The sequence below is a fragment of the Petromyzon marinus genome, unplaced genomic scaffold (assembly GCF_048934315.1).
Source record: "Petromyzon marinus isolate PM22_M1 ecotype Great Lakes invasive population unplaced genomic scaffold, UKy_Petmar_22M1.pri1.0 PM_G_Scaffold_17, whole genome shotgun sequence".
Classification (NCBI taxonomy): Eukaryota; Metazoa; Chordata; class Hyperoartia; order Petromyzontiformes; family Petromyzontidae; genus Petromyzon; species Petromyzon marinus.
In genome coordinates this window covers 2895264-2910415 of record NW_027422728.1, presented here as the reverse complement: position 1 = coordinate 2910415, position 15152 = coordinate 2895264, and the positions used below count along the sequence as shown (strand labels likewise).

General features: G+C 51.1%; 1 protein-coding gene across 3 annotated transcripts; it reads right to left on the bottom strand.

Annotated features, from left to right (window-relative positions):
- Positions 1-631: 631 nt before the first annotated feature.
- On the bottom strand, positions 632-13189 carry LOC142911142 (uncharacterized). 3 transcript variants are annotated; one of them, XM_076060228.1, is made up of 11 exons: positions 13048-13189; positions 12203-12401; positions 11661-11839; positions 10513-10892; positions 10142-10307; positions 8961-9320; positions 5635-5916; positions 4647-4992; positions 4454-4514; positions 3316-3417; positions 632-3103 (listed from the first exon to the last, which is right to left on the bottom strand). In XM_076060228.1, the coding sequence occupies exons 1-11, from the start codon at positions 13136-13138 to the stop codon at positions 3056-3058; spliced, it is 2214 nt and encodes a 737-aa protein (XP_075916343.1). In that variant the 5' UTR covers positions 13139-13189; the 3' UTR covers positions 632-3055. The 3 variants fall into 3 exon arrangements, with proteins under 3 accessions (XP_075916343.1, XP_075916344.1, XP_075916345.1); XM_076060229.1 differs by having other exon boundaries at positions 4647-4797; XM_076060230.1 differs by having other exon boundaries at positions 5635-5718.
- Positions 13190-15152: the final 1963 nt, after the last annotated feature.

Below are 15152 nucleotides of genomic sequence, written 5' to 3'. Positions count from 1 at the left end.
GAAGAAAAGGAACAGACTTTGCTGTGAAAATGACATGAGAGTGGCACTTGCCAAGGTGAAGCCACGCATATCTGAACTGATCTCTCAAAGGCAACAGCAGAAGTCACATTGATTTCCAGGTATGTAATTTGTTGTGAGTTTATGCATTGTGTTGGTTTTATTCTTTGAACAAGGTAATGCTCATGCACGGCTCATTTTGTGTACCAGTAAAAAACATATCTATGTCTTGAATTTGAAAAAAAATCACATTTTATTTTTCACTAAAGAGGGGTTCGGTGAATGCGCATATGAAACTGGTGGGGTTCGGTACCTCCAACAAGGTTAAGAACCACTGGTGTAGTGTATAGTGTAGTGTATCGTGTAGTGTATAGTAGTGTATAGTGTAGTGTGTAGTGTACAGTGTATTGTATAGTGTAGTGTATAGTGTAGTGTATAGTGTAATGTATAGTGTAGTGTATAGTGTAGTGTACAGTATAGTGTAGTATATATAGTGTAGTGCATAGTGTAATGCATAGTGTAGTGTGTAGTGTAGTACACTAGCACATCACACTGGTGGGTTAGCGAGCCAAGCAACAACATTTGCACTCTGGACACCGTGACATTTCGCCAGCAATCACAACAACCAGCTTCGTCAGGCGACAGCCACATTTGTGCATTTATTCATTCACACAATCTAACCCGGCTGATATCGGCTCGCCGAAAACCAACAGCGTCAAACTACGAAAGTGCCGCGGCATCGTGGGAGCGGCCGATGAAACTGGCCGGGTTCAGGGAGAAATAAAAAAACCGGGACGCTGACGTGGCGCACGAAGGCTCACGGCGTTGTACGCGCCATCGTGACGCCGCTTGTCGCCCCGGTAAAACAATAATATAAACACGCGGAACTCCCTCTCGGTGCCGGACGTCGTGACGGACCGTGCCGATTTCGCCGCTCGTTGACCCCCGGCCACGCGAAGGCGAATTTAAATTCTCCCCCCACCCCCCCACCCCCCTCTCACCTGGCTCCCTGGCACCACGCCCAGTCGCCTCCCGTCCAGCGGCACACCAACGCCGGGGGAAAGCGCTGGGAGGTGAGAGACCGTCGCGAAGACTAAAATAAAATAACAAAAAACTGCGTCCGGTAACAGAGAGCTCGTAAAACAAAATTCCCACCCCCAAAAAAAAGTGAAAAACCAAACTCGGGGCACCGATTGTAACCGGCACGAGGCAAATATCCCCCAATGCTGAAAAACATCGCTCAGTTGGGATCATCTTCTTTGGTTCTTTCGGTAAAGTCACGTAGAATGAGAATAAAATAATAAATTGATAAAATAAAATAACACAATAATATTCTCACGACGTTTCGGCCACAACACAAGCGGCCTTCATCAGGTGAAGGGGCGAGACTGTCTGGTAGGACAGCGCTGGAGTGAAAGAGCCACGTTCAGATCACGGCCTTTAAGCTGTGTGAGAGGAACAAAGCGCCTTGACAAAGGAATTAGCATATAATTTAGCATTGAAATGGCTGAATGATTAGCTTGTGGCTGGTCACAGAAATAGCTATGTTAAAAGTTAAAGCATACACATCCGCAGAGGCACCCATTGTTAAAGGAATTAGCATAGAATTTAGCATTGAAATAGCTAAGTTAAGGCATACACATCCGCAGAGGCACCCCTTGACAATGGAATTAGCATAGAATTTAGCATTGAAATAGCTGAGTGATTAGCTTGTAGCTGCTACAGAAATAGCTACGTTAAAGTCAGAGCATACACATTCACCGAGGCACTTAGTACAAATCAAACAGGAGAATTTAGCATTGAAATAACTAGGCGAATTTAGCATTGAAATAACTGAGTGATTAGCTAGTGACTGGTCACAGAAATGACTACACATCTGAGCTATTCACAGTACTATATAGTGAACCAATAAAAACTAAAATATAAATTACCTTCATGTTATCAATAAACTCTATATTCTCCAATCAGCTAAGCTACCAACAATAAGTCGTTATATATCACAATGCTATATGGCGAAAAAATGGGTGGATTCTTACCCTCAAATTTCAGCACCACGGATAGCTACGGGCCCCGTTCAGACGGACGAGTTCGTCCATGGTCGGAACAGAGGAGGGGGAGAGAGACAGCTGCGAGGCCCTAGTATACTCCATGTTGTAAAACTATACCATTAACCGTGGTGTGAGAGGAATTAAGAGGCAATGCTGGCGAAAGAGCTGCGGTCTGAAGGTCATCGTAAAAATACAATTAATTAAGAACAGAAATGATTTAAAACATCTTTCCAGTGGTTACTAAGCCTGAATCCATCTTCTCGGTTGAAATTGTCTCTGTGCTTGTATATGTGAATGGCCTCATGAACGAATCTCTCATGGTAGCCGGTTGGTTTGCAAAGAACCTCCGTCTTGGAGAAGTCAATGTCATGTGAGCCCACTGAATTATAACAGTGATCTGCCACGGCAGAGGAGTTCGTCCTACCGTGTTTCAAGTCTGCTTTATGTTCGCGGATGCGGTCCGAGATATGTCTTTTGGTTTCTCCAATGTAGCTACTACCACAGAGGCACTTTAGTTTGTAAACGCCCGGGTACTGTATGTCTGGAACAGCATCTTTTACAGATGGAACTAAATCACGGATTTTATGTACTGTGTTGAACCATCACCTTACCCTACATTGCAGGGGTCACTAAAAAGATCTCCAAAATCCTGAATAAACACAAGATCCAGGTCCGATGTGTTGTGGCCGAAACGTCGTGAGAATATTATTGTTATTTTATTTTATCAATTTATTATTTTATTCTCATTCTACGTGACTTTACCGAAAGAACCAAACAAGATGAATCATTGCAGTCATGAAAGCTTTAAATCGAAATTCAGTTGGGATCAAACAACAACAACAAATCTTCTTGGTTCTTTCGGGGGGGGTTCACCCGCTCGCGAAGCGACAAGCCCCGGCGTTGCCCCGGCAACCACGGCAAGATGGGGCGCGGCAAGGTGGAGCACGGCAAGGTGGAGCACGGCAAGGTGAAGCACTCTCGCTCCTCCCCCCCCCACCCCGAGCCGCTTCTCAAAAATCTTCCTCCCTCGCCTCGTCGTCATCTTCGTCTTTGAAAACCTGCGGGGGTCGGAATAAATTAGAGAGACGGTGACCGACCCCACCCACCCCCCCCCTGGGGTGGCCAGAAGCGGATCGCTCACTCAGCCTAAGCAGGAGCATCGGTGATGTGGGCGGACACTCGCTCACCGCTCGCTCGCTCACCGCTCACCGCTCGCTCGCTCACCGCTCACCGCTCGCTCACCGCTCACTCACCACCCACCCCTCCTCACCGCGTAGTCGTAGCTTCCAGCTCCGCTGTCTTGGTGCTGAGGCTGCGGTGGCAACTCGTGCAGCCCTTCATCCGCCTTGTTGCCACTCTCTAGCGTTAGCAACTACACACGGAGCATCCCCACAACACGCACAGTGTGTGGTGAATCTGTGGGTCTCTGTGTGTGGTGAGTCTGTGGGTCTCTGTATGGTGAGTCTGTGGGTCTCTGTGTGGTGAGTCTATGGGTCTCTGTGTGGTGAGTCTGTGGGTCTCTGTGTGTGGTGAGTCTGTGGGTCTCTGTATGGTGAGTCTGTGGGTCTCTGTGTGGTGAGTCTATGCGTCTCTGTGTGGTGAGTCTGTGGGTCGCTGTGTGGTGAGTCTGTGGGTCTCTGTGTGGTGAGTCTGTGGGTCTCTCTGTGTGGTGAGTCTATGGGTCTCTGTGTGGTGAGTCTGTGGGTCTCTGTGTGGTGAGTCTGTGGGTCTCTGTGTGAGTCTGTGGGTCTCTGTGTGGTGAGTCTATGGGTCTCTGTGTGGTGAGTCTGTGGGTCTCTGTGTGGTGAGTCTATGGGTCTCTGTGTGGTGAGTCTGTGGGTCTCTCTGTGTGGTGAGTCTATGGGTCTCTGTGTGGTGAGTCTGTGGGTCTCTGTGTGGTGAGTCTGTCGGTCTCTGTGTGAGTCTGTGGGTCTCTGTGTGGTGAGTCTATGGGTCTCTGTGCGGTGAGTCTGTGGGTCTCTGTGTGGTGAGTCTATGGGTCTCTGTGTGGTGAGTCTGTGGGTCTCTGTGTGGTGAGTCTATGGGTCTCTGTGTGGTGAGTCTGTGGGTATTATTTTGGCAATCGTCATCAGGAGGAGAAAAGAGGGGGATGAAAGCCGCTGAAGCAGCAGGCTGTTTTAAAGTTTTAAAGTTGGGTGTAGTCCAAGGGTCATAAACAAAGTGGGCACAACTTTACCGAAAGACCCAAAGAAAATGAATTCCTGCAGTCACGAAAGCTTTAGGTCGAGTCTAACTGTGTCTCTGTATATACACTACACTACTATATACTACACTATACACTACACTACTATACACTACACTACTATACACTACACTACACACTACACAGAATACGGAGAGAGACACGGATGGACTGGGCCTCTGTGTCCTGGCGGTGTGCCACTCACGGAGCCACGGTCGCCCGCCGCGTTTCTCTGCGGTGCCTTGGGGAGCGTGGGGGGATCCTCCCTGCACGCATGTGGGTAGTGGGGGGGTGGGGGGGTAGTGGTGGGGGGGGGGCACAGCGGCAGGTCGTCACACAGACGACCCCGCGGGCACCGCCGACGTCCGCCCGACGTCCGAGAGAAGCGAGCGACTCACGAGGGGCCCCAGGGCTCGTGACGACGCTGACCCTGACGGCGGTGGCGGTAGAGCAGCAGCAGCGTGGCCACCAGGGCGAGGGACACGGCGAGGATCGCGGCCGGAGCGGCCCAGCTGGCCCGGCCCGCCGCCGCTGCCGCCGCAGAATTCTCTGCGTGGCCAAACGGTCCCCCGCGTGGCGTCAGCGTGCCGCCGTAGCACGACGACAACAACCGCCGCGATGACCACACGCGCCAGGCTAGGTGCGCTTTGAGGCTCGCGGCGCTCGCACCCGGGCGTTGCGGGTCGAGGGAGCGAGACGGAGGGACGGACGGAGACAAAGTTCCCCCATGAAGGCCCTGGCGGACTGTCAGGGCGGGTGCTGTTAGCGAGTATCAGCAGCTGTGAAGGCCGTGATTGTGACAAACGAGGGGATGGGTGGCCAGAACAGGGACACACACACACGCAATACACACACATGCACATGGACACACACACACACACATGCACACGAACACACACACGGACACACACACACGAACACACACGCACACACGGACACACACGCACACACACACACATGCATGCACACGCACACGGACAGACACGCACACACACACGAACAGACATGCATGCACACACACACGGACACGCACACACGCACCAACACACACACACGTACACACACGCACCAACACACACACACGAACACACACACACGCACACACACGCACACGGACACACACGCACACACACGCACACACACATGCATGCACACGCACACGGACAGACACGCACACGCACACACACACACGAACAGACATGCATGCACACACACACGGACACACACACGGACACGCACACACGCACCAACACACACAAACCAACACACACACACGTCCACGGACACACACACACCCACACACACACACCCACACGTACACGCACACACACACACACACACGTACACGGACACACACACATGCAACATTCAGAGATGCGAACAAACCTGTTCGTGTGTCCAGTTGCCTGTTCGGACCGAAAGTCGTGAGTTCAACCGGCGTGCAACAGACGGCGGTGGTGGCATCTACATCTGTAGAACGTGAAGAACCAGTGGCATTTACATCTGTAGAACGTGAAGAACCAGTGGCATCTACATCTGCAGAGCGTGAAGAACCAGTGGCATCTACATCTGTAGAACGTGAAGAACCAGTGGCATCTACATCTCCAGAAGGTGAAGAACCAGTGGCATCTACATCTCCAAAAGGTGAAGAACCAGTGGCATCTACATCTGCAAAACGAGAAGAACCAGTGACATTAATATCAACAGAATACGAAAAAACAGTGACATGTACATCTGTAGCACGTAAAGAACCAGTGGCATCTACATCTGCTGAACGTGAAGAACCAGTGGCATCTACATCTGCAGAGCGTGAAGAACCAGTGGCATCTACATCTGCAGAGCGTGAAGAACCAGTGGCATCTACATCTGCAGAACGTGAAGAGAACGTCAATAACCAGTGGCATCTCCATCTGCAGAACGTGAAGAACCAGTGGCATCTACATCTGCAGAACGTGAAGAACCAGTGGCATCTACATCTGCAGAGCGTGAAGAACCAGTGGGATCTACATCTGCAGAACGTGAAGAACCAGTGGCATCTACATCTGCAGAACGTGAAGAACCAGTGGCATCTACATCTGTAGCACGTAAAGAACCAGTGGCATCTACATCTGCTGAACGTGAAGAACCAGTGCATCTACATCTGCAGAGCGTGAAGAACCAGTGGCATCTACATCTGCAGAGCGTGAAGAACCAGTGGCATCTACATCTGCAGAACGTGAAGAGAACGTCAATAACCAGTGGCATCTCCATCTGCAGAACGTGAAGAACCAGTGGCATCTACATCTGCAGAACGTGAAGAACCAGTGGCATCTACATCTGCAGAGCGTGAAGAACCAGTGGGATCTACATCTGCAGAACGTGAAGAACCAGTGGCATCTACATCTGCAGAACGTGAAGAACCAGTGGCATCTACATCTGCAGAGCGTGAAGAACCAGTGGCATCTACATCTGCAGAACGTGAAGAATCAGCGGCATCTACATCTGCAGAGCGTGAAGAACCAGCGGCATCTACATCTGTAGAACGTGAAGAACCAGTGGCATCTACATCTCCAGAGCGTGAAGAACCAGTGGCATCTACATCTGCAGAACGTGAAGAACCAGTGGCATCTACATCTGCAGAGCGTGAAGAACCAGTGGCATCTACATCTGCAGAAGATAATGAGCTTTGGGTCTCCATGTGAGTCTATGGGTCTCTGTGTGAGTAGTCTATGGGTCTCGGTGTGATGAGTCTATAGGTCTCTGTGTGAGTCTATGGGTCTCTGTGTGAGTAGTCTATGGGTGGCTGTGTGATGAGTCTATGGGTTTCTGTGTGAGTCTATGGGTCTCTCTGTGAGTAGTCTATGGGTCTCTGTGTGAGTAGTCTATGGGTGTCTGTGTGAGTAGTCTATGGGTGTCTGTGTGATGAGTCTATGGGTCTCTGTGTGAGTAGTCTATGGGTGTCTGTGTGATGAGTCTATGGGTCTCTGTGTGAGTAGTCTATGGGTCTCTGTGTGAGTAGTCTATGGGTGTCTGTGTGAGTAGTCTATGGGTGTCTGTGTGAGTAGTCTATGGGTCTCTGTGTAAGTAGTCTATGGGTCTCTGTGTGAGTAGTCTATGGGTGTCTGTGTGAGTAGTCTATGGGTGTCTGTGTGAGGAGTCTATGGGTCTCTGTGTGAGTAGTCTATGGGTCTCTGTGTGATGAGTCTATGGGTCTCTGTGTGAGTAGTCTATGAGTGTCTGTGTGATGAGTCTATGGGTCTCTGTGTGAGTAGTCTATGGGTGTCTGTGTGATGAGTCTATGGGTCTCTGTGTGAGTAGTCTATGGGTCTCTGAGTGAGTAGTCTATGGTGTCTGTGTGATGAGTCCATGGGTCTCTGTGTGAGTAGTCTATGGGTGTCTGTGTGAGTCTATGGGTCTCTGTGTGAGTAGACTATGGGTCTCTGTGTGAGTCTATGGGTCTCTGTGTGAGTCTATGGGTCTCTGTGTGATGAGTCTATGGGTCTCTGTGTGAGTAGTCTATGGGTGTCTGTGTGATGAGTCTATGGGTCTCTGTGTGAGTAGTCTATGGGTGACTGTGTGAGTAGTCTATGGGTGTCTGTGTGAGTAGTCTATCGGTCTCAGTGTGAGTCTATGGGTCTCTGTGTGATGAGTCTATGGGTCTCTGTGTGAGTAGTCTATGGGTGTCTGTGTGATGAGTCTATGGGTCTCTGTGTGAGTAATCTATGGGTCTCTGTGTGAGTAGTCTATGAGTGTCTGTGTGAGTAGTCTATGGGTCTCTGTGTAAGTAGTCTATGGGTCTCTTTGTGAGTAGTCCATGGGTGTCTGTGTGAGTAGTCTATGGGTGTCTGTGTGAGTAGTCTATGGGTCTCTGTGTAAATATTCTATGGGTGTCTGTGTGAGTAGTCCATGGGTCTCTGTGTGAGTAGTCTATGGGTCTCTGTGTGATGAGTCTATGGGTCTCTGTGTGAGTATTCTATGGGTCTCTGTGTGAGTAGTCTATGGGTCTCTGTGTGAGTCTATGGGTCTCTGAGTGAGTAGTCTATGGGTGTCTGTGTGAGTAGTCTATGGGTCTCTGTGTGAGTCTATGGGTCTCTGTGTGAGTAGTCTATGGGTCTCTGTGTGAGTAGTCTATGGGTGTCTGTGTGAGTAGTCTATGGGTCTCTGTGTGAGTAGTCTATGGGTGTCTGTGTGAGTATTCTATGGGTGTCTGTGTGAGTCTATGGGTCTCTGTGTGAGTAGTCTATGGGTGTCTGTGTGAGTAGTCTATGGGTGTCTGTGTGAGTAGTCTATGGGTCTCTGTGTGAGTAGTCTATGGGTGTCTGTGTGAGTAGTCTATGGGTCTCTGTGTGAGTAGTCTATGGGTGTCTGTGTGAGTAGTCTATGGGTGTCTGTGTGAGTCTATGGGTCTCTGTGTGAGTAGTCTATGGGTGTCTGTGTGAGTAGTCTATGGGTGTCTGTGTGAGTAGTCTATGGGTCTCTGTGTGAGTAGTCTATGGGTGTCTGTGTGAGTAGTCTATGGATCTCTGTGTGAGTAGTCTATGGGTGTCCGTGTGAGTAGTCTATGGGTGTCTGTGTGAGTAGTCTATGGGTGTCTGTGTGAGTAGTCTATGGGTGTCTGTGTGAGTAGTCTATGGGTTTCTGTGTGAGTAGTCTATGGGTGTCTGCGTGAGTAGTCTATGGGTCTCTGCATGATGAGTCTATGGGTCTCTGCGTGGGGCAGTGTCAATCCTCACCGATGACAGAGAGGTTGACCCTCCCCTCGAAGTTGTCGTGGGGGAAGGTGGCCACGTGGCAGAGGAAGAGGCCCCCGTCGCCAGCCCGCACGTCCAGCAGCTCCAGCGAGACGTCGCCGGGAGGCCCCCCAACGCGGAACCGCAGTCGGCCCGCGAGGGACGAGTTGGAGTACGCCGTGCCGTGCAGCGGGCTGAGTGCGGCCAAATTGGCCCCCGCCCAGACGTTGCCACGGGAGGCCTTCAGCCAGTTGGCCTGCACCACCACCACGGCCGCACCCCACAGAACGCAGCGCAGCAGCGCCACCTTCTGGCCGACCACCGCCGTGACCTGGCCGTCCGTGTCGACACCCACACGAGGGGCTGGGTGGGAAGACAACACAGAGACCCATAGACTACTCATAGAGACCCATAGACTACTCATAGAGACCCATAGACTACTCATAGAGAGCCATAAACTACTCACACAGACACCCATAGACTACTCACAGAGACCCATAGACTACTCATAGAGACCCATAGACTACTCACGCAGAGTCCCATAGACGACTTATAGACCGACAAGACTATTTACGCAGAGATCCATAGAGTACTCATAGAGACCCATAGACTATCTTCTTTGGTAATTTCGATAAAGTCACGTAGAATGAGAATAAAATAATAAATTGATAAAATAACACAATAATATTCTTACGACGTATCGGCCACAACACAAGCGGCCATCATCAGGTGAAGGGACGAGACTGTCTGGAGGACAGCGCTGGTCTGAGCGTGGCTGTGTTCGCTCCAGCGCTGTCCTCGTGTTCGCTCCAGCGCTGTCCTCCAGACAGTCTCGTCCCTTCACCTGATGAAGGCCGCTTGTGTTGTGGCCGAAACGTCGTGAGAATATTATTGTGTTATTTTATTTTATCAATTTATTTTATTCTCATTCTACGTGGTGACTTTACCGAAAGAACCAAAGATGAATCCTTGCAGTCACGAAAGCTTTAAATCGAAATCCATAGACTACTCATAGAAACTCATAGACTACTCACGCAGAGTCCCATAGACCACTCAGAGACCCACAAGACTACTCACACAGAGACCCATAGACCACTCATAGAGATCCACAAGACTACTCACACAGAGACCCACTTCACACGCACAAAAATACCTCTCACTCATTCACCCAGCCACCCACTCACCCACGGTGCTGTGTGGTGGAGGGACGGAGACACACGACAGTGGAGACCACTCCCCTGCCTTCCACCGTGGCAAGTCGGCTACCATTCTCACGCGGACACAGTACTCATCCTCGCGTCCCGGCAGAAGCATCATTCGGTGTTGGTACCGGCATCCGATGAAGCGCTCCTGGCAGTAAGCATCATCATCATCAGTAGTAGCAGCAGTAGTAGTAGCAGCAACAGCATCATCATCAGTAGTAGTAGCATCATCAGTAGTAGTGTCATTGGTAGTATCATCATCATCAGTAGCAGCATCGCCACCCACCCACTCAACCACGCACATCTCCCGCCACAACCTCCCGACCCCCGTCACAACTCCCGCAATCTCTCACCGTGAGTTGAACGCCGCCTCTTGTCGAAATGTCAACCTGATGGTGGAACTTCACGTCGTGCGACACCAGCGCCCTCCACCCCCGCCCGACGGAGACCAACAACGACAGCTTCCGCACCTCCGGCTCTCCGTCGACCACCGCCTCCAACTCCCCAGCCACCCCAGGACCACCGTCATCACGGCGGTCATCGTCACCGCCGTCACGGTCATCGTCATCGCCGTCGTCGTTGTCGCTGTAGCCATCATCGTCGTTGTCTTCATCGTCACCCACAACACCGCACTCCTCATCCTCATCCTCACCACCATCGCCCTCCTCCTCCTCCTCCTCCCCCCGCGTCAGTTTGTCGAGCCTCAGGGTGAACGACGGAGCGCTGAGCACAGCTGAGACACGGGAGAGGGGGGGTCATGGCGAGGGATGTTTGTGTGATCTCTCCCTGTCCTACAGAGTGAGTGAGTGAGTGCAGTTTGTGTGATCTCCCCCTGTCCTACAGAGTGTGTGAGTGGAGTTTGTGTGATCTCCCCCTGTCCTACAGAGTGTGTGGAGTTTGTGTGATCTCCCCCTGTTCTACAGAGTGTGTGAGTGGAGTTTGTGTGATCTCCCCCTGTCCTACAGAGTGAGTGGAGTTTGTGTGATCTCCCCCTGTCCTACAGAGTGAGTGAGTGGAGTTTGTGTGATCTCCCCCTGTGCTACAGAGTGAGTGAGTGGAGTTTGTGTGATCTCCCCCTGTCCTACAGAGTGAGTGAGTGGAGTTTGTGTGATCTCCCCCTGTGCTACAGAGTGAGTGAGTGGAGTTTGTGTGATCTCCCCCTGTCCTACAGAGTGAGTGGAGTTTGTGTGATCTCCCCTTGTGAGCCGAAGACACACACACAGGCAGAAAGAGTCACAGACATACACAGCGACACACACAGACAAAGATGACAAAGATCCTCCGTGTAGCCTGAAAAATACCGTTGGGGCAAGTGCTGTTAGTGAGCACCAGACAGACACGGACAAAGAGAGACACAGAGAGACACACACACACAGAGACACAGAGAGAGAGAGACACAGAGAGACACACACACAGAGACACAGAGAGAGACACACACACAGAGACACAGAGAGACACACACACAGAGACACAGGCATATGTACAATCTCGTGCCACTCACTTTCCATCAAGGGCAGGACCACAACCGCGACCCAGGGTGAGGATCGTGACGGCGAGGATGAGAAGGAGAATCTCACACGGAGGAGGTAGCGGTCACCGGGATCGTCCAGCGCCGAGGAGACGTCGCACCGTGTCTCCGTTGTTGCAGCGCAGACGGTCTGCCAGCGGGCTCGTCTGAAGCTGCGCAGACAGAGACACAGGGAGGAGTGGTGAGGGTGGTGAGGAGCCAGTGGGTGAGAGAGACGTGTGTGTGTGTGAGTGGGTTGGTGGATGAGTGGGTTGGTGAGTGAGTGGGTGGGTGAGTGGGTTGGTGAGTGAGTGGGTGAGTGGGTAAGTTGGTTGGTGAGTGAGTGGGTGAGTGGGTTGGTGAGTGAGTGGGTGAGTGAGTGGGTTGGTGAGTGAGTGGCTGAGTGAGTGAGTTGGTGAGTGAGTGAGTGGGTTGGTGAGTGGGTGAGTGGGTTGGTGAGTGAGTGGGTAAGTGAGTGGGTTAGTGAGTGGGTGAGTGGGTTGGTGAGTGAGTGGCTGAGTGAGTGAGCATCTCACAGTTTGCTCTGAACTCTGTATGTAACATTCAGGAACGTTGAGTTGGTCGTGGTCGTGGTGGTCGAGTTGATGGTTAAAGGATCAACAAGTGGGGGTCTATCCCCTCCATCCCCACTGGGAGCCGCTTCAACGGGGTCCCAGCAAAGGGTCGCCAGGAGGTCTCGAGACTCCAAACGAACATTCAGTGGGAACAGCGGAGCTGGGCAGATGGAGAAAAAACACTCAAGAGTGCGCTAACCACTGCACCACCACTCCTCACTCACACACAGTGCGTTAACCACTGCACCACCACTCCCCACACACTTACACACACAGTGTGCTAACCACTGCACCACCACTCCACACACACAGTGCGTTAACCACTGCACCACCACTCCCCACTCACACCCACACAGTGCGTTAACCACTGCACCACCACTCCCCACACACACACAGTGCGTTAACCACTGCACCACCACTCCCCACACACAGTGCGCTAACCACTGCACCACCACTCCCCACACACTCACAGTGCGCTAACCACTGCACCACCACTCCCCACACACTCACACACAGTGCGCTAACCACTGCACCACCACTCCCCACACACTCACACACAGTGCGCTAACCACTGCACCACCACTCCCCACTCACACACACACAGTGCGCTATCCACTGCACCACCACTCCCCACACACACACAGTGCGCTAACCACTGCACCACCACTCCACACTCACACAGTGCGCTAACCACTGTACCACCACTCCCCACTCACACTTACACAGTGCGCTAACCACTGCACCACCACTCTCCACACAATCACAACCTGGCACCCGATTTATCGACCACTTCGGGCTCTGCTCACCGTGGCTGCTGCACGTGACAAGGTGGTGGAGGAGGAGAGGCAGGATGAAGGGGAAGAGTAGGCCAAGTTTGTAGAGTTTCGACATCGCCATTAACTCCACACGCAGCCACGCGCCCGCCTCACCCAAGTCACGTGCTGAGGAAATCGATTCAAGGTTAAATTAAAAATTCGGATCGATTCCTATGGGGATAACAAATGCGAATCGATAGTGGTCAAAAATGTAGCCGATGGCATCGATCCCTATTGGGACTGCATTGGAATTGACGTTGGTCGTGAGTGTAAAATGGAATCGAATACATTTTCGATAACATGGGAATTGATTATGGCGATTTGTTCTAATAACATAGGAATCGATCTAGCTAGTGATTTGAAGAGCATAGAATCAAATACCATTGGGATACCTACAATGAGAATCGATTGTGTTAGAAAAGGAGAGCGTTTAGAATCGATTCCTATTGAGAATGAATCAGAATCAGAAAGGGTATTCGCCATGAAAGTTCACACCGACACGGAAGTTACTTTGGCAGGATGGTGCATACATTCAACATATAGGAATCTAAAATCTTAAATAAGTTTTAAACAAGTCTTACTATAATAATAAGGTTTAAAAGTCTAACTAACACCAAGGGGCTGAAGTATATAAAATTGAATAAATATCGAATATAAAATAGCTTTAAGATATAATTTTAAAAAATACAAATAGGTTAACATAGTTAATATCGGCAAGGTTTCATTATGTAGATAAAATGTTAACAGGCCAGCAGCAGATGGGAAGAAACTGTCTTTATGGCGTGAGGTTTTGGTCCTGATGGACCGAAGCCTTCTGCCGGAGGGGAGTAGCTGAAACAGAGAGTGTCCAGGGTGGGAGGAATCGGCCACAATCTTCCTCGCTCGCCTCATGGACCTTGTTGTGTGCAGGTCCTCGAGGGTTGGTAGATTGCAGGTAATTACCTTCTCAGCAGTGTGGATGATACGCTGCAGTCTGCTCTCGTCCTTGGCAGTGGCAGCAGCGTACCAGATGGTTATGGAGGAGGTGAGGATGGATTCAATGATCGCTGTATAGAATTGCACCATCATTGTCTTTGGCAGGTTGAATTTCTTCAGCTGCCGTAGGAAGTACACCCTCTGTTGAGCTCTCTTGGTGAGGGAGCTGATGTTCAGTTCCCACTTGAGGTCCCGGGAGAGAATAGTGCCCAGGAAGCGGAAGGACTCTACAATTTTGACTGGGGAGTCTAACAGGGTGATGGGGGTGAGGGGGGCGGTATTCTTCCTGAAGTCCACAACCATCTCAACTGTATTTAGAGCATTTAGCTCTAAGTTGTTCTGGCTACACCAGGTCACCAGGTTGTCAGCTTCCCACCTATAGTCAGACTCATCCCCACCAGAGATCAGCCCAATGAGGGTGGTGTCGTCCGCAAACTTCAAGAGTTTGACGGACAGATGATTGGAGGTGCAGCTGTTGGTATACAGGGAGAAGAGCAGAGGGGAAAGGACGCAGCCCTGAGGAGTTCCGGTGCTGAAGGACTTGGAGTCGGAGATTTGTGTTCCCAGCTTAACGCACTGCTTCCTGTCAGACAGGAAGTGTGATCCATTTACAGGTGGTGTAGGGCACGTTCAGCTGGAAGAGCTTGTCCTGAAGCAGGGCAGGGATGATGGTGTTAAAGGCAGAGCTGAAGTCCACAAACAGGATCCTGGCGTAGGATGCTGGGGCGTCCAGATGCTGTAGGGTGAAGTGGAGGGCCATGTTAACTGCGTCGTCCACAGACCTGTTGGCTCTGTAGGAAAACTGAAGGGGGTCCAGGAGAGGGTCTGTGATGGCTTTGAGGTGTGCCAGGACCAGGCGCTCAAAAGACTTCATTACCACAGATGTAAGGGCGACCGGTCTGTAATCATTTAGTCCTGTTGGCCTTAGCTTTTTGGGCACAGGGATGATGGTGGAGGACTTGAGACAGGCTGGTACATGGCATGTCTCCAGGGAGGTGTTAAAGATGTTGGTGAACACCGGAGACAGCTGGTCAGCGCAGTGCCTGAGGGTGGCTGGAGAGACAGAGACCGGCCCGGCTGCTTTGCGTGGATTCTGCCTCTTGAAAAGTCTATTAACTTCT